The sequence below is a fragment of the Hesperophylax consimilis genome, chromosome 7 (assembly GCF_061612785.1).
Source record: "Hesperophylax consimilis isolate HC1 chromosome 7, BYU_Hcon_1.0, whole genome shotgun sequence".
Lineage (NCBI taxonomy): Eukaryota > Metazoa > Arthropoda > Insecta > Trichoptera > Limnephilidae > Hesperophylax > Hesperophylax consimilis.
This window is the reverse complement of record NC_142842.1, coordinates 31,212,688-31,238,275: the sequence shown is the minus strand read 5'-3', so window position 1 is coordinate 31,238,275 and position 25,588 is coordinate 31,212,688. Positions and strand designations below refer to the sequence as shown.

Genomic DNA, 25,588 nt, shown 5'->3' with positions numbered 1-25,588 from the left:
TTTGGGTGTTGCGGATGGAAGTGGAAACGAGAGAAAAGGAGATGGGGACGGATTGAATGACGAGAAAAAGGTTTTTTTTTTGCAAACTGGGTCGGCACCTCACTGCCCCAAATGAAATGGTCGCTATTCTTCCAAATGCACAACCCCAAGAACCAATACGTGTCTGGCTTTCCCCGAGGTCTGGTCTAACTTCTTCTTATAGTCGCCTTGACACCTCCGGACCGCTCACGTCAGAGGGAGAGGTAATGCACCTGTTGGAATATCCCAAATCACCCCGCCCCGCTTCCTCCGACGGACTACTTTACTGACTGTAAAAGGGGAATTTTTCATTGCGTCCCTTGTCATGATGCTAAACGCGTGCATGTTTCAAATAGGTTTGTTCCGGTGAGGCTTTCAACGTCCACTAGCCGCCAGACCTACTATCCACCTCACGAAGGATGCTGCAAAGGATCTCGAGGGATTTCCAGTCGAGTTGCATCAACCTCCGGGTAAACCCCGCTTCAGTATGTGTTCGTCCTCCGATTTTGAACCCTCGTTCGTCACGCCGACGTCCCCTCCACGCGATTTTGAAAGACTTGGAGCCCGTTCGATTAAACGCCTTCGCAGCGAACCAAGGCCCAAACATTCCAACTTGACATTAATTTTCATACCGCCTCTCGTGTCCTCTCACCCGACCCGGCCCCGCGAAAAGGGATGACCTTCCGGACTCTTCGTGATTCTCCATACAACGTTGACGCCCCGAAATCGCGTGATGAGGAAAAGTAGAAAATCTTCTGAGCTGAGGAAGTTGTGTGCTTCCCAAGACAGCTTACGGACAACATACTCCAACGGCGAGTTCTAAGCCGAGGCCAAAGGTATTCGGGAATTTGTTAGTGAACATATAAGGTTATACAAATATTATTAATTTGATTTTTTATTTGTTTTGAGCATGAGTTGGTTGCAGCTAGTCGCTTCCATGTTGATTTGAGGTGCCTCTGCGCGGCTGCCAACTCGGTAGAATGTACGACTTTTGTCGTCAGGCACGGACGTCGAGTGATTTATGGGGTCCCTTTTCTTCCTTTTGGGTCGTGTGTCGCCACTAACTGCTTACAAATAAGTAGGTCATTGGCCTCGTGCTAAACACAGCTGTTAGAAGCAAGCAAACAGTTCTAAATGTGATACTATTTTATCAGTTGCAGCCCCATCTTCGTCGCAATTTTAACGTTCTGGAAATATATATTCATGCAAGATCACTCACCCAAAATCGTTATATTACCAGTCCAGTCGGGATATCGACGACATGTACATTAATCCACGTCCAGGGGCTGTAGGTAGGATGTAGAAGCCCCTAAGCCGTTAAGGGTTCGTATTAAATTCGAAATCGATTATCTATGTCACCCGTCTACTCGCCAGTAGGAACTATAACCATATTGGATCTAATTTTCTAGCTAAAATTTCTACCTTCATACGCCGCCCCGTAGATAGCACATAAATTACCGAATACTAGATTTCGGAATGTTTAAGCGGATCATTTCTTTCAATAGAATATCTCTTCCTCCCTAACCGTAAGTTGATAGTTGACATGCATAGGTATTTGTTGGCCTCCACTGTACCTAGTCTAGATATCTCTCCCTATCGACTATTTTAGAGTATCTAAGTAAGTATTTGCCGAGATCTACCCAAAACCCCCTCCCCCTCCCTAGAACCTTTCATATATTATTTGCCACGTTCACTTCGATTTTTTCACTAAATTCTTATATCGTGTAAACCGTTAAAATCCTTCCCGTGCTCGCAAGGAAAACACTGTCTCTTCAATTTCACAATAAAGTTAGAACTTTGTCTTAGCCGTTTTCGTCAGGTCATTTGATAATTATTATGGTTCTCTATTTTTTTCTCCTCTAATGGCACACGCGTTATTATTAAACATTACTGCAGTTGAGTTTCATCGTTCTATATTAGTCTGAACCAAGAGACTCCAACCCGTGAATTTAGTATCGTCTAATTATGAGTTTACCCTTTTTTTTTGGTTGAATCTAATTAAATTTTAAAACACTTCAATTATTTCAATTAATATTAAAACCACAACTTCACTATATTTAAAACTCTATCAGTTTAGTTTAAAGATAGCACACCAAACTGTCGCGACGTTAAGTTCTCGAAGACCGACTCCTACCAAGTTAAAACGAAAAAAAAAGCCCTGATTCCCTCCAAACAACGCTATTTAATAATGTTTTTTCGAATAAATCGACTTAAAATTTGTGCGACTTTCGCCTTTATGAATTCAAGGTTTCACTTCCCGTTAAGTTTAGAATTGCATAACCCCGTTTCAGGATTTTTGGCCCCCGCCTGCCGAGTTGAGGTAGACACCTACCCCCCTGCCGAGACGGGTACAGGCGTGTACTCGGTGACCTGACTTCCGGGCGCCCTCCCGTAAATGATTTTCGGCGATGTAGATTATTGCGCAAAATTATTTGATTATTTTTTCTCGTACGCGTGTTGTGTCCGTAATATTGGTTGATTTCCGGCCTATAGACTAGGTGTAGCTCATTTCTATATCGTTGTTTTCGAAATCTTTCCGAGAAATTCGCTATTGATATCGATAATATAATCGATAAATTATCCCAACTAACGGAAGCTTTTCACCTATTATGTCCAGCGCTTGCGCAATCCAGTATCCTTCCTTGTGTGCTGCCTTCTAGCATTTGATTGGTGTCTACACGATCCGTGGGTGATCCCAGGACACATATACCTTCCTCTCGGTGATGACATACGTAGGCATTCGTTCCAAAATTTGATTCGACACGTTTTTTGTAATTTCGCCTACCTGTTTTGACTCTTTTCGTGATATCCGCCGCATATCTTCTGGTAATTTTTCGTAACCCATCGCTGTCCACTACCCGAGTCGGTGACACCTCTTCCATCATGAGCTAAACTACCTTTCGGGTTTCTTTTCGATTCCTGGTCCTTTCTTTTCGGTGATCTACGCCCAGTACATCCCTGTTTTTACAGTTTTTTTGCGTCTAGTTTTAGCCCAACCCATATACTCTTTTCTCGCTTCATCCAGGAATTTCAATATATTATCCTCGTAACTTTGTTTACGCGCAAAAAAGGTCGTAAAATTTTGATCGTTAATCAAAGACTTCGTGACCCATTAACTTTTATGTCTTTTCTTAATTACCCAACTTGCATCTCCTCCGTGTTAATATAATTAGGCAATTTCGGCCAAACGTCCTATCTTAAGTTAAAATTTGTGTTCACTGTGGCCACTTGAAAGAGCACTCAGAAGTTCAGCGATCGTAAACAATTCTCTCTACGAGGATCAACTCGTAGTATGTCTTCTGGACCAAAACATTCTAAAAACCCCCTCTTCTCCCACCAAACCGTCACCCCCTTTTTTCGTTATCGATGGTTGGGTATCGCTACGTTTCTGCCTTAGAATGCAAATTTATCGTCGAATTCCAAGTGCCTTTACACGCATCGTGAGACCGGATCCCAAGGTTAGCTCAACAGTAAATCAACCTAGAGTGTTTCGCGTCTTTAGACCGCCCCTAGTCTCCGTGATTGGCGAAAAATTATTTAATTGATTTTGGGAATGGTCTGATTCGTTGAAACCCAACGCGCCCCTTTTCAATTATTACGTGGTTAACACCTATTACCGACGTAGGTTTCTATAATAAAGCTTCTAGGATGTCCCAAAGATGTCCATAGTCTGTTCGTTTCTCCCTATTCTCTGAACGTATTTTAATTTATATAAAAAAAAATTCTTTACGTTCCTTTACCCCAAACAGGTCCATTACAAGCTTTGGGCAGATTTGCATACTATTATGTTTTGTTATTATTTCAAATATACCTATTACGGTTAATATGTAAAATGAATTACACTTTTATGAACAATTTAAGGTTTTGATGTTATCATTTATGATTTTCTTAGATTTCTATATTCTTATGTTTTTATCAATTTCATTCTGATTAATTAATAAATTATAGAATGGAGTCAGAGACTTGGTTTTGCTCCTTTTGCACATTCCCTTCGAAAACGCCTGGAGTCTGGTGAAAATTTAATTAAGGGTTGAACACCCACGCTCTCTTCCCCGCCACTACCCAACTCCCACGTGGTCAGTCGAGATGATCCAATAAACACGAAGCCCTGATACGTCAAACACTGTCTAAGATACTCCCATATTGAACATTTAGATATTTGAGCTGAGCCGAAATTACGAGGGTATGGAATCTCATTCAATATTTATGATCTAAAGACTAAACTAAGATCTAAAGTTTAAAAAGGTCGCCGGCGGTGGGTGGGTTAACAAAACATCAAATCAATAAATTCAAGCTTTCTGACAATATTTAGTATGTAATATGCTCAAAACGGGTGAATTAACCACAAAAATGACATGAATTTTATAAATCAACAATCAGTTAATGGCCAAAAAGTCATTTTTTGATGCTACTAATGAATCGTGTATATATAAGAAACAAGAAATTAGTGGTGACGCGGTATCTTTCTTTTATTTTACTGATATTCTAACATCTTCCCCAGGCCCGATATCTCAGCGCTCGTGAACCGCGTGCCGGTGCTGGGCGGTGCCTCTTCACCCCCGCAGCCCACTCTGGCCACTCCGGCCGTGCGCCAGCAGTCAGTGGACATCGGCGAGGCCATCAGGATAGTCATCCACGACGTGGACAACGCAGTGGCCGCGCGCAGGCGGGTCTTGCTCAGGAGGGACCCGGCCGACAAAGCACATCGCAGTGAGTATCGCAGTAAGCCCTCACACTGTCTATCCTTCTTCAACTCTTCACTGTGTTTAGTAATAATACCCTTTATATAGTGTGTTAGTAATTCATACTGATAACAACCTGTGAATATCGGTGAGGTCATCAGGATAGTTTTTCATGACGTGAACAACTTCGTGGCTGCGTGCAAGCAGGTCTTGCTCAGATGGAACCCGGCCGACAAGGCACACTGCAGTAAGTATCGCATTGAGCCTTCACTATGTCTATCCTTCTTCTCAGTATTTAGTGTTGATACTATTAGCAGTGTGATTAGTAGTTGCAACTAACAACAGCCTGATATTAAAGGCGAGTCCATCAGGATAGCTATCCATGACACGGAGGGTCCTGACTTTGGAGTGACCCGGCCAACAAGGCACACTGCCGTGAATATTGCAGTATTTAGTGTTAACACTCTTGACATAGTGTTATTAGAGGTTGAAACTTATAATAGCCTGAGAATATCGGCAAGGCCATCGGGAAAACCATCCACGACGTGATGGGTCCTGCTCAGGAGGGACACAACGCGCGGTGAGTATAGCAGTAAGCTCGCACGCTGTATGAATATATTATCCATCTGCTCTTCTTCATAGTGCTTAATGAACAATCTTGATTATTCTCCTCATAACGTCTAGCATTGATACACTTGATGTAATATTGCGATAGTAATGGGTAAAAACTGAAAGCAAACCCTGAGGCCAAAAAGATTTTTCATAGTGTGGACAACCCCGTGTCAAGTATGTTAATAGAATTTATGTATTATCGTTCACGTTGTGACATCGTATTAATGGAAATGAAATTCTTAATAGTCCTGTAGTAGCGATATGGTCGGTGTTCGACGGACGGAGACGTCTGAGACGGCGGGAGCGACGATGGGCTAGAAATTGCAAATCGTGGTTAGTTCTACACCAGCGTCGGCTGATATGGAACTTGTCTGAACTTGAACTCCTCAAATTTGTTAATTTTAAATAATTCTTGTTCATTTAAAATTTCTTCTTCGGATATGATTTTCCTTGCGTGGACCACGAGGCAGAGACACAGCAAAGCTGTTAAACTCACGAACGAATCGTAAAAACTACCCGTGACATATGTTTATCGTGTACCAATGTTGAACGTGCGTTTTTCGAGTTTTTCGACTGTGCACCGGTGCCGAAGAGCATATATTTTAATTTAAATATTGAAGACAATATTAGTGATTCTAAACGAAAATCTGAAACAGAAAAATCAGAAAAGGAAACGGTCACATCTGGGACCCGAACCCAGGACCCTTGTCTTTCCGGGACAGTGCTCTACCAACTGAGCTAATGGGACCCTATTCCCCTCGGTCACTTTTAACTGTATCATACTTCGAATAAGAACTACTAAAATTGTCTTCATTTTTTTTTTTTCACCGCACATTTTTATCGGCAACTATCTTTATGTATGATCGCAAGATTCAACCGGAACTAAATGCAATCCACACAGCGTCTTTTTAGATAAACCTATCTTATTATATGTATTTTCGTGTATTGCGCTACATCCTTCTTTAGCCAACGTTTCAGGCATCATCACAGTGTCCATCATCATCAGCACAACACGGCATAATACCTCAAAAATTAATCACTGTTATGCATTTGGCCGTGAAAATGTCAAACCACATCAAATCTACAATTTTATAACGAGATTGATGAAATTTTGTAAACTTGATCTTCAAAACAAATTTTAAAAACCACCCCATTCCCTTTTCTTACCCCTTAAAGCAGATTTTTTATACTTCTTGATGAAATTTTGCACAATTGGAATTCAAAATCAGTGTCTATGTGCAATTTTCAAAAACTCTGTACAAAGCCCGGGCTACTGGAAATGGCAAGTATTTACGCAATTTCATATCAAAACGTTCAAAAACTCATTTTGTACACCGTTCTCAAAGCTACGCAGTAGGCAACATTCGTCACACGGTCTGTTACATCATAAATAATGGTTGACCCAAAAATAATAAAATGTCCTTAAAAGATATTTCAGTCCTCGCAAGAAGTTTGTCAACATCGCTTCTTATCACTTATTCCCTCCTTGTAACTTTGTTTTGTCTTGGGATCCTTTGTTTTCCCATGTTTCTCATAACACCCAGCCTGTTTAGCTTACTTCGTTTTTACGCCGTTTATCCTTCAGAAAAAAACAACCTCCAACTACGTCGAACGTTACGTATTTGAAAAAACTATACTTACTTCGTGTGGTTATTTTTCTGTTTTTTTATGGCTGTTTTTATCAATACTGAAATAGCATACTTAACGAAATTTGAGGATTTGTTAATTTTCATGATAACTGTTATTTTTTTAAATGTAGGTTGAGCTGGTGTAAAATGCACTAACTTCAGGATTTTATTCTACATAATTTTCTAAATAAAAATTTCATGAAAGAATTTTTTATTCAAACAAGCAGTTCAAGTTTTTAACCTGAAAACTACCTTAAAAGGGTATTTAGAAACAAGAACGGCACCAAAAATTTAAAAATCCATTTTCATCGAAAACGAGTCTATCCACTGAGATTCAGCTCGATCGGATGTAGGAAAGTGCGTTAATTTCCATTTCATAGATTTGCATTCATTTATTCACGAAAACAAATCAAAATTTAAATGGGTGTTTTTAAAAATGATGATGAACGGTTTTTCAATGAAAATCTTACCAACACCTTGAACATCTGTCCACTGATACATGTTCTTCTGCCATAAAAGTCTCATATATGCGTCCAACACACTATCGCTCTTCGTTTTTTTTTTTAGCATGTGTCCAAGGAATGTCTTTTTTCTTCTCTTTATAATTTCTGAAGCTTTCTCTCCTTGGTGAGTTTTCTTGTAGACACTTCAAAAATTTTTAAAACAGGTATAGATAGCTTTATTTGTCATTTTAGTTTTGTTAATTTAGCTGGTCGGGTGCTGACAAAGTTTAGCTTTACAATAATATTCCACTATCTAACTTCCCCAGTAATTAAGTACCATATTTGGAATTTGTTGATGGAGGCCGATGGTTGTAAATACCTAAAATATTCAAAGTACCAACAAATAATGAAGGCTATTAAAAAAATAACGTCACAAAATATCGCCTGAATTTTTAATTTAGGCTAATCCCCCCCCCTACTATTGAACTTGTTTTAAACACAATTGATAAACAACCTTTTATCAATGGTTAACTGTTGTTTATCAACTAACTAACCCCTCATGCAGGGACATTTGAGGTCTAGAATCGTTATATTTGTGTACCCTGAAGGAGTAACCATCTGTTACTTATACCGGGGTAGGAAAGTGGTGGGAGCCTCAAATGTTGTTTATCAGTTGTGTACAATTTTAAATACGTTTATTCGTAAGGCTCTAAGTTTATGGTCATAAGTTTGATGGCATTTAACGGGGAGTTTAATAAGTTGGCTAGTTGATAAGAGAGTTGGTGTAGAATGTTAGGCGGCTTGTGTTGATGTCGGAAATTTGTAAATGGGTTTGTGGGTTGGTAATGGCGTGAATCAAACTCGTATTGTAGGCCCCAAATGGTTCTACTGGACTGAAGGCTTATTTAATTAAATGGGCGCAGTAAGGTAAGAGTACCATCGTCAAAAAATGGCCACCGGTTGTATGAGGCTCCTAGTAGAGATGATTTCATATCAATAAGAATACAAGGCTTGTCATTTTACAAGGTTATATTATTAGGTAAAATTAACAACAATCCTCACACACGGGGAAGAACAACTGATAACAACCATCTAAAATATTATTCTGAACTATCAATGCAAAGAGATTCGTAGTTTCTGGATAGCAGGGTGCAGGGGCTGTAAAGCACCTTCGCAGGGAGTAGACTAGACAAATGAGCTGATGATGCGATGAATTTCCAGAAGCTACTCTCCGCGGCGAGGCTCTGACTGGTGGTATACAGAATAGGATCCTTATGGCCGTAGAAGAATCCCAAGACTACCAATAGCTTCATACCTACCCAATCGCATTGCGCAATAATACGTCGATAATATTCAACTTCGGTACCAGAATCAGGTAATATAAAACCAAATAGGGACTAGCAATTAACTCACGGTCATAGAAGAAATTATAATCGCTAAGAACGATTAGCTTTGCTTTTCACGAGGCGTCTCTCATAATCCATTATAATTAACACCACATACGTGGGCTTACGGCTAAACCACTCTATTTAAAAATAGATTACTAAAAACCGTACAGTACGACGAACTCAGATAAGCGATATCGTCCATATCGTTCCATTGACGTGAAATCATGCTTAAAATATTTAAAGTCGAACGCATACAGATGTCCACCCTGTATCCGTCCAAAAAGTACCGTACCGGAATCAGAAACTCTCGACCTTTTTTTTTCTATGTTTTTACCCAAAAGCAATTAGTGAGCAACGTATTAAATAAAATATTAATGTGATCGCGGGGCAAGAGAAAACAAGTTAAATAATTTTATGAATATAAAATTAATTATTTCAAAACAAGTTTTACCAACTCAGCGAGGTTTATTAGTATTGCTTCGCACTTTAAAGGGAACGTTTCCAGACCAATTATTTTCCAGAAGCGGTGACATTGACTGGCCGCCTAGATCTACAGATTTATCTCTTCCAGACTGTTTTTTTTTCTGTGGAATTATCATAAAATTTTTGTCAACATTGCAAAGTCGATTCTAAATTGAGTTGAAGGACTTCTGAGAAATCTCAATGTCGAGCAGTGAAATTTGCAAATTTTACGAAAGTTGCCCTCTATTGCTTGCACAAATTATATGGTTAAAATCAGCCATTTATTTTACCGAGTTTTTTTAATTTATTTTACTTATGCACTAGCGTCTAAAACTTTTCCTAGAATAGGAACAAAATAGTGGATAAAACATAATCATAGTAAATAATGGGTGACTGATCTATTTGAACCCTTCAGGCATTAAAATATTTTTATGTAGTCTCAACGACAAGGTGAAATTTCATGGAATTTAGAAATTTTTCCGAAGTATTTAAATGTGATTTATATATCTTATTTTTAAAGTTGTCGTAAAAACTAATACTATTTTGGAAACTTATCTTTGAGATATTTGTATTTGAAATAAACATTGATATTTATGAATAATAATATTTTAATGTCAAAAATTAAAATATTAATATAAAAACTTACCGAAACATATTGACTCGAAACATCCATAATTTTGTAAGAATTCGATATTTGGAAAAAATATTCCTATTATTTAGGGAAAAAGTAAGAAATCTTTCACTTCACTTTTTACGCCGTTCATAGAAATTAAAAAAAGGTAAATAATTATTAATATGTCAATGAAAAATCCCACCATTCATTCACTTTGACAATTTTTAAGATTTTTATCCATAGAATCAAGTACAAATATTTGAGACAAACTGAGAAGAACAATTATTTTTCTTTCCAATAATGAACAAATCACATATATCTGCATAGTAGAAAAAAGATTAAAAATACTTTAATGATTCTTGAGCGACCCGGTCAGATCTGTCCTACAGAGCCTCTAATGGAATATGTTTGGGGCTAGTAATGTCTTTCCAAAACTTGAGGAGTTAAAACGTTCTTTTAGAACCAACAATATCCGTGGTAACCCAATTCGAAACTTAAAATTGTTAATTTAATTTTAAATATCACAAATTAAACGAAAAGTTCAGAAAGTAAAAATATGTTTTTTTGTGGCAAGGTTTCGAAGTAACCTCCTAAAAATGGTTTCACTAAAGTCGTAAGTAATCGTGAGAAAAAATTTTTGCACATATTTACTTCTGTTTCCTACTGTCAAGGTTGATTAAACGCAAAACCATTTTTCAACTGGTTCTATTTTTGCTTAAAATTTCCATTACTTCTTCATAAAAGCCGGAAGTACGGAAGAACGAGCAGAACCCTCTGCGTAATTATTTTAATGAAAACAATAAAGTCTAAAATCACAAGTTCCGTCTCCACATTTCACTGTCGCTTCTGATAGGGTGCAGAGTAATTTACAATTTAATTAGCGGGAGACTTCGCCTTGCGAACTAATTTTAAGGAATAAGCTGCCATTCCAACTGGATAAGGATTCCTTTTATTTAATTAGCGCAACCCACATAATTCTGTATCCTACAAAGCAACCGAGAAAGTCTCGCAAACAACACGTGATGGGCTTATCCTTTTACTGAGTTATTTTTGTATCAAAGTGATGGGAAAAACACGATTATTACATAAATCTTTTTTTTCCTTTGTGTGGAATTATGAATGTTCGCGCCAATGAAAGCGAATTACTTTAGTTTAGCGGGATCGGGATTTTGCTATAGCAATTATTATTTTGTATTTCGATTATTTCGTATTTCGATTATTTTGTAGTAGAATCTATTCAAACAGATTGACCGCAGGAGGATTCATCCCACCATTACCATTACATTAAGATAAAGGTGAAATTATCGAGATCGTTACACTGGTATAACACACAATTATTTTACCTCTATAACCACACGTAAACAATTCATAAAATCCAATTGTAACTGTTGGGACTGTATGTAAATTTAAATTATATTACTTTTCTCAGAATAAATACAGAAATGTATTAAATATGTCAAAATCTACCCACACAATATAAATCTTTGAATTCACATATTTCTAATGAACGTTATTTCTTGATCAATAATTGCAAAATCATTCTGTGACGCCATTTTAATTTAAATGAAATAAATAATTTCGTATTCACGTCTATTTAATCCGAAAGGTTCAAATTTTATTATTCATTACTACTTGATCCTTTTTCATTAAATAGTGGTGAATACTAAGATACTCATTTTATTAAAATTATTTCTTGTTTTCAAGAGAAAAAATCCGAAGAGAACGATGTATAAACTTTCCTCAAAGGACAAAGCAATGATAATCATAAACGTTCCAAAATAGTCCATTCCTTCTAGTACCCTTTATTCAGTATAACAGTACAGTAGCACTATGACAACCTCAATTAGGGTACATTTTGAGGCCGCGTAGGTAAAGGAGATGAGGGAGAGGATCGTTGGAAAATACCTGACTTTCAGATGTCTTCACCAAACACAGCTAAGGCCGTTTAAAACAACTTTTAGATTCTGATTAGTGCTTTACTGAAAGTATCTGGGCATTTTTCTAAAATTGTACATGTTTTTATAATTTTAAATGTTCCATTCTGTTACTTTTACGCTCTATTTGTAAGTTTACACCAATATCAGATTACTAGAAGTCGGGATTTTTTTCAGTTCAGAAGTTTTTGTACTAACTACCATAATAGGTAGTGCCCATTGCCTAAAATACTAATGGGGAGTAATGATGTGAATGTTTCAGTGGACATCTTCAATAATTTATCACTTAAAAAGATTGTTGCTAGGGCACTCAATTTGTGTGTAAAAAAAATTAAGCCTGTTTAGTAGTAATATAATTATGAATAATTTTATGAACTATTCTTGTGTAAAAGCCCCTAAAAGTGGGGTTAAAAATAAGTACATGTAGTCACGGAATTAACTGAACGGATTCTTCACCAGAAATGTGAAATAATTTTTTTTTTTCAGCATCAATGTTATACTCATCAATATAATATATCATTAAAGAAGATGATCCTAAAAAATCTAAACAAAATATGAAATAGAACAAGACACAGAAAATAAAAAGATAACTGCCACAACTAGGAATTGAACCTAGGATCTCTGTCTTACCGACACAAGTTTTTTTTTCTGTGGCTTGTTCTGTTTCTTGTTCTGTTTCTTGTTTTGTTTATAATTGTTAATATTATATTTTTCTTCAATAAAATATAAATACATTTATATCTACATATTTATAAAGAAATATATATTTGTGATTAACTGACTAAATACAGTAAATTTGCATGTTAAAAATATATAACTTTTAAATTTTCTATGAAAAAATTCATCAAAATCGCGGGACATGTCTAAAACGCAATGAAAAATTTTTGTAGATGTTAGAATGATTCATCGTCCATGTATGAATTTGTTACAATGTTAGAAAAACAATATATCTTAATAAGCAAGGGTAATAAAGTATAAAAACTGCGATTTTTCAGTTCATTTGTAAGGCTTTAAAGTTTTTCTCACATCATAAATAACTGTTCTATGGAATTAATTACGCCATCGTTTCTCGGTAGTTAGAAGAATTGAAAACTGTGTTAAGGTTGAACGATAAATATGTCTAATACAGTTAACAGTTAGTGTTGTGTTGTTTGTTCGGGTCTAAGTTGAGCGCATAACATAAAACAATCTACACAGTTGATAGCGTGTAGGGTTAACCGGGTGGTTCAGAATAAATGGTTTGTATACAAAAAAAAATTTTGTCGCAAAAACTCGCAGATTTGACTTTGGCGCTCCCACCGAAGTTAAAATTTAGTGACTTCAATTGAAAAGCGGTGGAGCTGATTTTCGGCTTCAAATTCAAAGGGCGCGGGTTCTTCCAAGCTTTGATAATATTTATTTAATGTTAGGTGTGTTCACTAATGAGATCTAAAATGCCATACACTTGTACAAAAAACAGAATTAGGAATGTCATAATGCTTCTTGGTATGAGCAGTTGGGATTCTTGTGCGGTATTGAAAATGAAAGAAAATTGACCAGATCTGCATAGCCAGGTACTTTCATCAGACACATATCTTCCCCATTCCTACCTTCTTCAGCCTCTCAATACATACCCCAAAATATGTATTCCATTATCCTAGTGGTTCCGGGATGTTGCGACTGAAGAGTGGAAGATACTCTTCATAAGTATCGCCCTGGTGTAAGACCACCATTCGGAATTAATACCCTACTACTTCCAGCCTCACATCTCACAATATACCAATTGGGGATGCCATAGTCTCACTGACCCCAGACGGTTGTGGGACTCTTGTGCGGTTTCGCATTAAAAAATATATATTCTGTAGTGATACACCCGTACCACTGCAAAATATATAAATACGTTACGATTATATGGCCCTTAGCCATTAATGGGAAGTAAATAATATAATTTAAAAAAAAAAATTAAAGTATTGGTGATAATCTGGCTTGTAAATAGCACAGACCATCAGGGAATATTTTAAATCCCTATGAAAAAAATGGATTGATCATTGAATTCACTCTGCAGGAGAAGACAACTCATAAACCAGCCACCAAATACATGTAAACAGAAAGACTCACCAGAGAATCCCACATGCAATTGAGTTCTTCTCCTTGATCTTCAAATTCTGCGGCAGACGGCAAATCAGCACAAAAATATATTTGAATTCGCACTATGAGATTATAAGATGTCAACCAGCTCTCAAGAGAGTAGAATTATTAATAATGATGAATTAGCACATTTGTAATTCCACATGTACTCTCACATTATTGTGACAAAAAAATATTTTAATCATTTTTGTCTTAAATAGACCTCTTTTGACAAATGATACAATCCGGATGAATCCGATCAATGCAAAAGGTGACTGGAATCCGTCATCACTTACCTGCAGAGCAAAATCTATCCAAAACTGACCAGAGATGTCTCTTTTGTCCATTGAATATATTAAAAATTAATTAATTCATATATGTTTATATTTTAAAAATTAATTCACACTAAATTTAAATTAAATTTTAAATTTTGAATCGACTGCTTCTCCAAGTATGTTTATGTATTTTTCTTGCCCCGCCCGGTATATGCAATGTTGTTCACCTGGGTGGGCAACTGATGCTAATTGAGAATGATACGAACAACCTTCGCCCTTTGGCAAACTGCCTCAGCTCTGCACACTTCCACTACGGAATAATACGCGTATGTTCCCCATACGCCCACATTATTCTTCTCTAAGTGCGGCCTCCGTCTAAAATAGTTTTTTTCTAGGAATACGTGTAGATCGCATTACATGTGAAAAAAAATAACTGGATATTTTATGATTTCAATTAAAAACAGTAAAATATTTATTATCTAACATTTTTAAAATACCAGCAACGTTGCTTGAAGTGGTTTTGGTTGTGTTTAGTAACTATAAATGACTGTCCAGATATATTCCAACCTTCTTTTACTCCTTCTTCCTCTCTCCAATCTATCCAGCCTCCTAACGAATCCCAAACGGGGTATGCCACAGTCTCACTGGTTCCAAATAGTAGGAACTCTTGTGCAGTATTCACATAAAATAAAAAAAATCACGTCAGTTTGAATTTCATTTCAGTTGCAATATCTAATCAATCAAAATTAGTATTTTTAATAATATATAGTATATTTGAGGAACACTAAACGTCTTAATTTTAATACTGAAGTTAAAAAACAAGTTCCCAATGTGTTTACCAAAAACATTTCCAACTTTTCCGCCGCTCGAAAATTTTTTTGGGAAACGCACTAAAACATTATTATTTTCGCGGTAGGTTGACGTTAACAAATGTTTTATTGAGACCAAACCTTGTAAAATACCTCCCTTGTGGGATGATTGAACTACCAATAATTCTTGGTACATGTGTGTCATTTGATAACATTTTCGGGGGTTTATTTTGATGTCTGGTCGAATTCGTTGATTTTTGTTTTGAAGTTCTAGCGTAAATTCTGCTAAGAGATCACCAAAATCTATTCTTTTCCACATTTCACTTAGATTTTTCTTCACCAATTTGCGATGCAATAGTTCCTTTACCTTTGAGTTTTTTATGGGACCTCACTAGGTTTATAATAACCCAAACCTGATCAAACTGTAACGTCCCCAATTGAGGATACGTTGTGAGGCTGAAGATAATGGCTAAGGGAAGAAGTTGGAGAAGAGGAAAGTTGAGAAATACCTGGTTATTTGGATCTGGTCACTAAACTTTTCAAATCGTAACGGCTTACAGGAGAAATTTTTTTTCCAAAGCAGCCAAACAACAGTGGGCTCCAACAGACGCATTGCTTTTAATATCTGAAATTTCAAGTTCATAGCAAATAACTTTGGCTTGCAGTATCAATCAACCATTATTCACGAGGCCTAAATACATTTTTATCGAATAACTTAATGAGAAAACCTCAAATTGTAATATGTATTTTATAATTGAAGGTAATTTTTAGCAATCTCAGAGGAAAATTGGAATCAGAAACAGATTCGGTCGCATCTAGAAATTGAACTCAAGACCTCTGTCTTGCCGGAGCTTTGTTCTACCGCTGAACCATATGATGGTAGTTCTTAGTCAAAGTATGAACAGTTAGATATGATCGAAGGGGATAGGGTCGAAGTAGCTCAGTGGTAGAGCAACCCCCAGCAAGGCTGAGGTTCTGGGTTCAATTCCTAAATTCGACCGATTCTTTAATATCTTCTTCAATGATTAAATATTTGTTTACTCACTGAAGGCATAAAAAGATAGTAAAGTTAAAGTTTGTTGGCGTATCTGGTGTATCACCTTGAAATTAATAAAATATCGAAATTCTTTCCTGAATTTAATTTTAATTGCCCTATCCGAGAGCTAGATGTACAAAAGAAAGTTGGTGGTAGTATTTTTCTTTTAAAATCAGTATGGAACCTTAAGGAACTTTCTATTCATTGTGATTCTGATTTTTAAAAAGGCAAAAGGCAAAATTACCTTTTGTTTTTGAATGGTTCAGTACGAAAAAATATTTATAAGAGAGCTCGGAACACCGAAGAAAATTCAGTAATTGACATTTATTTCCTCTTCAATTTTTTATTTCGTTTGAGTTAATTTCTTTACTACGGATAGTTCATGCCAATTTAATAATTCAAGTGATATTCGCAAGTCATATTCTGACAGTTTGACCGTTTTTTGACAGTTTCTGTAAATGCGTACATGTTCAGTGTACGCACGCTTACGAAAGTCACAAATAATAAACAGAAAATGTTATTTATGTTGGAAACTTTCCAAGTCAAATACAGGGCTGACTGGCAAGTTAATTAGACATCGGATAGAGGTTGGCGAAGTGGCTTTATCTAACTTCTAAAATGTATGGTATGTATTCATTGAATATATACATATTTCTAAGTGAATGTTGCTAGTGTGGATGAAATGGGGAGAGGTTGGAAAAGATGGAAAAGAGAACAAGAAAGGATGGTCAGTAGGTTTCTCAGAGGTTACAGATTACAGTTACTTGAATCAAATCACGATTACATTACTAAAGACATTTCAAGCAACTTCTCGTTTCTTAATCGTGGTGATATTTCAATCTTGAACGATTCATGTAGGATATTTCTGTTAAAATATTAATTAAGGCATTTTTAAGGCCATGAGGAAAATAATTTTTCTAAAGGTCTATGTCAATTTTGGGAATGATGTAAGGAGGGTGTTTTTAAGGAAGGGATGAAGAGGAAGGTGTGGGATAAAAAAGGTTATAAAGATTGGGTGAGAATCTCACAGTCAGTGTTTCCAGGAGTGACGGATTGTTGAATTTATCAGGTGCAAGGCGATGTGTCGAGGGAGTCATGCTGGAGAGGTAAAAATATTTCCCTCAACCAGTCTATCCAAATCCACACCACTCTCAAACCTACCACAGTAGGTGGGCAGGCGCATCCGCCGCCAAGACCTAGACAATACTTACCCCATGAACCCGGGCACCCCTGTTAAGTCACCAAACGTAGGGAACCACTATGGCAGAGGTGTTTGTTATCCAATGAATAATTGCCGGGGCGGTGGTATCCATACCCACCTCCCAAATTTATTATTTTCAAAATAATAATCGGAACTTATTAAGTTCTACCCCGTGACACATTTTAAAGTTTTTCTAAATTTGAGAGCTAAATTATGCATTAAACAAAGAGCATAAAAAGATGTTTGTAAAAATAAAACATTTATAATAATTAACATGATATATTAATTATTATGACCCAATCCATTAAAGAAACATTTAAAAGTGAAACAATTAAAAAAGTATAAAATTATTCTTATAACAATTGTGTTAATTATACAAAAAGAGCTTAAGGCTTGGAGCTTAATGTTACGAGCTTTAAACTTGGAACTTAAAATTTTGAGTTTTTAATTTGGAATTTATGTTGACAAATTAGAGACACAATTCAGAACTTTAGCTTTAGAATTACCACCGAAACTTGAAAATTCACGAATTCAGTCAAGAATTTGAAAAAAAAAAAAAAAGTATTATTAATTTGACTAAAGTCAAATGATTGTATGATTATGAATCTAAATACCTACCTTATCACTTCTCTAAATTATTCTTCACACAATCAGTTCCAAATTTATATTTATAATATATTATTCAGTATAAAATCATTTCACACAGGTATAACTGTTTCACAAACAACCGTTTATGGTTTTTTACACTACTAAAACTGCATTACTTTTCATTGATCATTTTTCTTTAAATGATCATCACTACTATCAACTAGTTACTAAAATTCTTCTTAAAAACCAAATTCAAGTTCATGACCTTGCCGAACCTTATACGACCAACCATTTTTTATAACTGCTCTTTCCGCTACGCAATGCTCCGACAGATCCCATCTAAGAAACAATAAAGGGCAATTTCTTCGCGGTTAAGGGCAAGCAACCCTCGCCACTGAAGGCGGCCCCTGTCGAGCAATATCCTGCCAACACCCCCACCCTTCCTTGCTGCCCTGGAAACATGGAGACCTGTTGATCCGCCCTCACTACCGCCCTTGCCACCCCTCCCGCCCCAACGGCCCGCCCGCTCTTCTAAACACCGAGTTTACGATTACACCAGGAACACCAAAGCCTAACGTCGAGTGATATGGTTACGCCAAGGCTCGTTTCAAAATCAATTAGACGTCTAAACTGACTGAAATTGATTATAATTCATGTTAGACCAGTAGGTTTCTATCATGCGTGACTAAAAAAAAATCGATCTATAATTATTTATCATTTGTGTTTTGCGTGACATCCGTATCTCTCTGTTTTACACTTTCTTTTTTACATTAACTCTACACAGGTAGCCCTGGGGAAATAATTTTCCTCAGGATCTATGTAATCTTTGGGAATACTGTATGGAGGGTCTTTGTAGGAAAAAGAAGGTGAGAAAGTTTTGGGAAAGAAAAAGGTATCTGTGGTGAGTAAGAATCTGTGAGTCAGTGTATCCAGGAGTGACGGACTTATAAATTCATCCCGAAAGAGTCCAGCTGGTGGGGTTAAAGCGTCTTCCTCAACCAGTGTCTCCTGTGGCCCGCCATGCATAATGTAGACTGATGCATTTGCCGCCTAGACCTAGACAAACTTCACTTCCTCATGAACCTAGTCACCCCTGCTAAGTCACCAAACGTAGCAAACCCATTAGGGTGATCTATGGCAGAGATAAAGGTTATCCAATAAATGGTTCCAAACCCGCCTCCCGAATTGCTTAATGATTAAAAACTGACTCTGCCTTGGAAAGGTTTTTATTAATGTAGGTATTTAATATTAATAGTACACACAAAATACCACAAACAGTAATTGCAACTCACAGTAATCTTAAGTTACTAAAATACTAAAAATATATATTTTTTGTCTATAATTAGTATTGGTTGCAAAGTATGATAGTACAGCCTTCTTGTACCTACCTTCCGTACAGTTAAAAAGATCCGTTACTTCTGCGTATCGCTTACTAACTTCGTGTAATCTAGGTACAAGCAAGTGTTTAAAATACTCAGTATAATATTGAGCGAGTGTTTGCTATCAATCGTTTACAATTTTGAACATGCATATATAGTAGGATATAATTCTTCCAGCTGCCAGTTTTAATAAATTTAATTCTTTCACCGAGTAATTCTTGCCTCTTTCAGGTTTATATATCATCACATAAGTACTTTCTATAATTCAGAATCGTAGCATGGTCCACAATGAACAAAAAATGGAGTTTCCTCATGTAGATGTCAGTATTTTTTCATTCGAGAAATATTTCAAACATTGAGAATTCATTATTTATGTAACCTCATTTAACGTATATATTGGTTGGTATATTGATTCGGAGACTTGGGAAGGGTTTTTTTTTTTTTTTTTTCTTATTATTTCTGGCTTTCACCCTTCAAGGGTGTTCTTGGCCATCATTTAAAATTATTGAGAAATGAATGGTGAATTTAAATATTAATTTTATTTAAATTGGCAAATTTCAAAATTATAATGAAAATTGGAGTCGAGTTCAGACTTAGAAGAGATGAGATGTTGAATGGAGGGGAGGCAATTTTAGATAAGGCTTGATAGAAGAGAGGATATTTGTTTACAGAGGGACAACCAAAAAATATGTGATCTAAAGTTCCCACTTCTAGACCACAGAATGTACAATCTGGGGAGTCAACAACGTGAATTTTAAAAAGATGTGAAGGAACGGAACAATGTCCGATCCTCATTCGAATGAGTGAAGAAATTTCTTTTTTGGAAAAATGAGGGAATTGCTGAAACCACGGTTTTGATGGAATAGTCCTTTGTATTGAGGCATAGCAGGCTCCCTTGGATTGACTAGCAATGTGCCAATACTCAGACCAAACATTGCGGGATCTATCTTTGATGATGGAAAAAATGTCAGATAGGGGAATGTGGTTTACGAGGGTAACAACAGGGTTGGACGCTCCTTGTTTTGCCAAGGCATCCGCAATATCATTACCCATGATACCAACATGTCCAGGAATCCAAATCAGAGTTACAGTTTTACCAGAGCTTTGAATGGAGGCTATCATCTCTCGAATAAGGCATACAAAGTGATCATCAGGATGAAGAAGAGGACTGGATTTAAGTTTTTGGAGGGAACTGAGAGAGTCAGAGAGAACGGGGGAATGTTCAAAATTATTTTTGATTATATATTTGAGAGATTCTATTATTGCAATGCACTCGGCTGAAAATATTGAAAATTGATTTGAAATTGAATGAAATATTCTGTCATTAGAATTATTGTGGTAAACGTTAATACCTATACCACAGTTAGGAGAGTCGGGAGATTTGGATCCATCAGTAAATAAAAGAGAAAAGTTGGGCCATTTAGATGAAATAATGTCATTGAACATATTATTGACAGTTCGGGCCGGGAGATTGGAATGACTTTTAAGGATTCCGATCCCTTCTATTATTGTTGGGGATAGGGTGACGTGACTATATTTTAATTTGTATATGGGAAGTAAATCATTTTGGATGATGTGAAGCTCTGAGAGAGACTTAAAATTTTTACAGATGTCAGGAAGAGGTTTAGTTGAAGCTCTGATTGTAGATGAATGGGTTGAGTCAATGAACAACGAGACGCTGGGGATAACCTGATGACATTTAGAATTTAAACATTTAAGAACAAATTTGTCAGCAAATAGTTGACGCCTTAAATAAAGAGGAGGATCAGAACATTCTACTTGAAGGGAATTGATGGGTGATGATTGCATCGCTCCAGTTATAATTCGCAAAGATTAAGATTGAATTTTGTCTAATTTATCAAGTACATGTTTTGAGGCAGTACTAAAAAGTGGGCAGGCATAGTCAAGATGGCTTCGAATAAGTGCGTTGTAAAGCAACTTAATGCAAGTAGGGTGAGCACCCCACCAAACGCCAGATAATGATCTGATGATATTTAAATTTTTTTCGCATTTAGTAACTAAATTATTAATATGGGAAGACCATTTAAGTTTCCTATCAAATGTTACTCCCAAAAATTTTACTTCAGAAGCGTTGGGGATTGGAGTATTTTTAAATAAAATTTGAACGGGGGGGTTTTTATGGCGGTTTGAGAAGGTGACACACTGAGTCTTTTGGATTGAAAGTTCAAGACCATTTAACGTGAGCCATGTGCAAAGGGCATTCATGGCTTCGTTAAGATATTTAACGGCGAGAGGGATGATTTTGGATGATAAGAAGAAAGCTATGTCATCTGCGAACTCAATAACTTTTACTTGTGGGGGAATAGCGACATGCATATCATATGTGTATATATTATACAGTAAGGGGGACAATACATCGCCTTGTGGTAAACCCTTCCAAATAGACCTACTTTGAGGAAAAATATCTGGAAGTTCAATGAAAATTTTTCTATCTAGAAATAGATTAATAATAGATTGGACAAACATGGGGGGAAGGCCAAGGCCTAGAAGTTTTTTTTTCAAGATTGGGATGGAAACATTGTCAAAGGCGCCTTCTATATCTATAAAGACGGCAAGACAAACTTCCTGTTTAGAAATTGATAAATTAATATCAGTACTGATGATGGCAAGGTTATCTTGGGTGGATTTTTTTTTCCTAAATCCAAATTGAGATGGAGAGAGAAGCTGTTTACTCTCGACAAAAAATTCTAATCGGTTTTTAATTAATTTTTCATAAAGTTTACTGAGGGTGGATGAAAGAGCGATTGGCCTGTAGTTGGATCCAGAATTTGGTGATTTGTTTGTTTTTAAAATAGGGATGATTATTTGACAACTCCAGTCATCAGGCATTATACCAGTCTGGAAGATTTTATTTAAGATGCTTGAGAAGTGGTTTAGAACATTATTATTACTATTTTTGATTATGCTGTAAGGTATACCATCTCTGCCTGGAGATGAGTCCTTGACTGTTGATAAACAATTTTTTAGCTCAACTAAGGTGAACGGATAGTCTAGCCAATGATTATACATAGGAGTATTATAGATGGGCGTTATTTCATCTAAGTTAGGTACAGAAGGGGGGGCAATTTTGTCCAAAAATTCATCGATCCATTTAGAATGAGACGCTTGAGGAGATGGTGAACTGAAGGAGGATCTAAATCTTCGGATCATAGACCAAACTTCCGAAATTGGAGTGTTCGGAGATACTGAACTGCAGAAGTTGTACCACCCGGATCTTTTTTTTGACCTCAATACCCTTTTGGCATTGGATTCAGCGTTTTTGTATATAATATAGTTCTCCATAGTCATATTGTAACGATAGGAAAGAGATTTAGCTTTCCGAATTCTTACTACTTTGGAACATTCCTCATCCCACCAGGGAGTTGGAGGGAGTTTTTTGAGAGATTTAGTTTTAGGGGGAGGATTTGATTTATTTATTGCAGTTATGAGCATTGATTTGAAGTTATTATAATCATCTTTGACGGAAAATATATCGGTGGCGGGTGAATTTAATAGGAACTTGTCCATATGAGAGTTAAATTCATCCCATTTGGTGTGTTTCGTTTTAATTTTTGTCGAAATATGAGACTTGTCTGATTGGAAAGAAGTTTGATAAGTAATGGTGATCGGGAAATGATCACTGGAGCAAGGGTCGGGGGACACCACCCACGAGGAGAGAGAAGCCAGACTAGTAGAACATATCGATAGATCCACTGCACTGGGGTTTGTGCTGGGGCGTGAGATCCTAGTAGGAGATCCGTCATTCAAAAGAAAAAGGTTGGATTGATCTAGGAAATCCATCACACTTCGACCATCTCGGTCGGAGAAAGCAGAACCCCAGACGGGGGAATGGGCATTAAAATTGCCTAATATAAAGAAAGGAGGGCTTAGTTGACTTACAATTTGCAACCAAGTTTGTTTATTGAAGTAGGCTGTTGGGGGAAGATAGACTGAAATAAAGGATGTGTCCTTTATTTTAGCTGCAACCATTTGGAAGTCAGCATTGGGGGGTTTGATATTATTTATTGGGGAAAAGGATATGGATTTTTTAATAAAAAGGGCAGCACCGCCGCCCGAACCTTCCGGGCGGTCATCGCGGAGACAGGAATACCCTCCCACATTAAAATGGGTGGATGGAGTAAACCAAGTCTCCGAGATAGCAGCCAAAGAAATAATGTTGGAATTTAATAGGTTAAGAAGATCAGATTTGTTAGAAATAGCACTTCGGCTATTCCACTGAAGTATTCTGACATCCTGAAAAGTCATTTTGAATAAATGATTTTAATGTGGAAATAATAGTAGCAGCGTTGGACGGTAGATTAGTTTGAGAAGAAATAAGGTCAATTAGAAGCATAATAAGAGTTTGGATAAATGAAGAATTGTCTTGGGAGAGTTTTTCAGAAAGTTTAAGAGAGTTCATTGAGGACGGATTATAATTATTTGCACACCCATTTGTGGCATTTGAAAGAGGTGAACCATTGGGATTTAAGAGCAGTGAGTTGTGTTGTTGCTGATCATATCCAGGAGCCGGTTTATAAATAGCGTTTTTGTATGTGAATTTAGTTGAACGAGAAGAAGTTGTTGTAGTGGAGGGAAGAGGGTTGGATGAGGAGTTGCTGGATAAAGCCTCAGCAAATGATTTTTTGACAGGCGGGAATAGTTTAGAAGCCTGCAGAAAAGACAAGTTCTGAGAGGCCATAGAAATTTTAATATTTTTTTGGCGAGATTGTTCTGGGCAAGATGTGTTGATAGCTGTATGTGAGCCTGAGCAGTTAAAACATTTAGGTGAGGAGGAAGAAGGACATTGGTCAGCTGCGTGGTTTTCTCCACATTTAAAACATCTGGGTTGAGATCTGCATGCAGCTTTGGTATGACCAAAACGGCAGCAATTGAAACATTGAGTGGTGGGATAAGTATACATTTCAACTGGTAATGAGTTGAAGAATAAATATATATGGGAGGGAAGAGATTGACCTTCAAAGGTGATAACGACAGATTGGGAGGGCTTCCAAGAAATTATACCCTCAGAGGAGTCCTTGTAATTTAGCCTCCTGGCTTTTATGGGATTGCCAATGTGTTGGGGGGTTGAAAGTGAAGACAGAATTTCTTCGATGGACAGATCGGTCGAGATACCTCTGACCAAGCCCATGCGAGTGACATTGAAAGTAGGGATATATGCCTTAAACTTTGAATTAGATGAAATGAAGACATTTTTGATGAAACTGTTGGCAGCTGACCCTGAGAGGAATTCGACGGAGATTCGGAAGCGACCCTCGGCTTTTACACCTCCAGGCTTGATTGAAAGATTCTTGCTATTTGATAGGAATTTGCCAAATTCAAGAGGGTGGATGGTTTTTCCTTGCTCAGTTTTTTGGGCGTATACTATGAATGGGCCACGGGAATGAGGAGAATAAAAGTTTGTTGGAGGAAGTTGAGAAAGTGCTGGTGGGGACTGTGAAGTCGAAAGCGAGTCAAGTTTTATTGGGGAAGAAGGAGTAAATTTCCTTTTTTTGGTAGAAGTCAAAATGACAGAATCACTGTCAGAAATTTCTACATTTTCCCCGTCTGGGGGGTCCGGAGAGGGATCTGGGGGCTTTGTAGGGGGTCCAGGAGGGAAATCTTCCTCCATTATTCACAACAGTAAACAACTACAATAATAGTATGAAAAATGACAGAAGTAAAAAAGTTTATAAATATCTGGAAATCAGCAGCGAAAAGTGACTCCTGGAAGATCAGAAGGGAGAAGAAACCTCAAGGCACAACACACTACACTTTTTTTTGGCCAGAAAACAAAATAGAATGGAAAAAAAATAATTTTAGATAGAGCAAAACAAAACAACTGATGACAGCCAAATGTTATTGTTGCAATCCCTTGGGAAGGGTTGTTTTACAGAATTTGAACAATTAATCAAATTTCATAGTTAATAGATTTTGAAGAACTTCTGTGAAAGTTCTATTCAAGTAATGTTATTATTTCCGTTTTTTGAAACAACTGGCCAGTAATGATATAATACCAGAACTTGAAAATAACCTTTTCAGAACTCGAAAACGAACTTTTAAATTTGATGATTTATTCAAAATTCCATGAAACAACCCATCCTTAGTTGTAGGAAAGATAATAAAATGTTGAAAACTGATAGGTCAAAGTTCGTACGAGTGTATCACAGATAATCTTATCTCTTCTAAATGATATTTTCAATTACTTTCAGCTTTTTTGCGAAAAATTCCGGTTTTTACTTTATTGCAGTTTATTTATACTAAGAAAATTTTACTTACTTCCTTTCTATCACCTTTATAAAACTTCCTACATGGGATCTATCATCTCAAAATTTTCGTTAAATTTATAAAGTTTCCCGCCTAAACAGACTATAACATTCGCGCCATTTTCCGGCCCATTTCCGCCTCTGGACACCG

The 25,588-nt window shown here is 36.7% G+C and overlaps 1 protein-coding gene across 1 annotated transcript in view; it reads left to right on the top strand.

The window, feature by feature from the left end:
• The window catches only part of Fife (regulating synaptic membrane exocytosis protein fife), a 399,632-nt gene that overhangs the window by 330,981 nt on the left and 43,063 nt on the right, over positions 1 to 25,588 (top strand). The window contains exon 10 of the mRNA XM_089633979.1: positions 4,520 to 4,728. Within this exon, the coding sequence (XP_089490105.1) occupies positions 4,520 to 4,728 (209 nt within the window). The remainder of the gene's footprint in view (positions 1 to 4,519; positions 4,729 to 25,588) is intronic.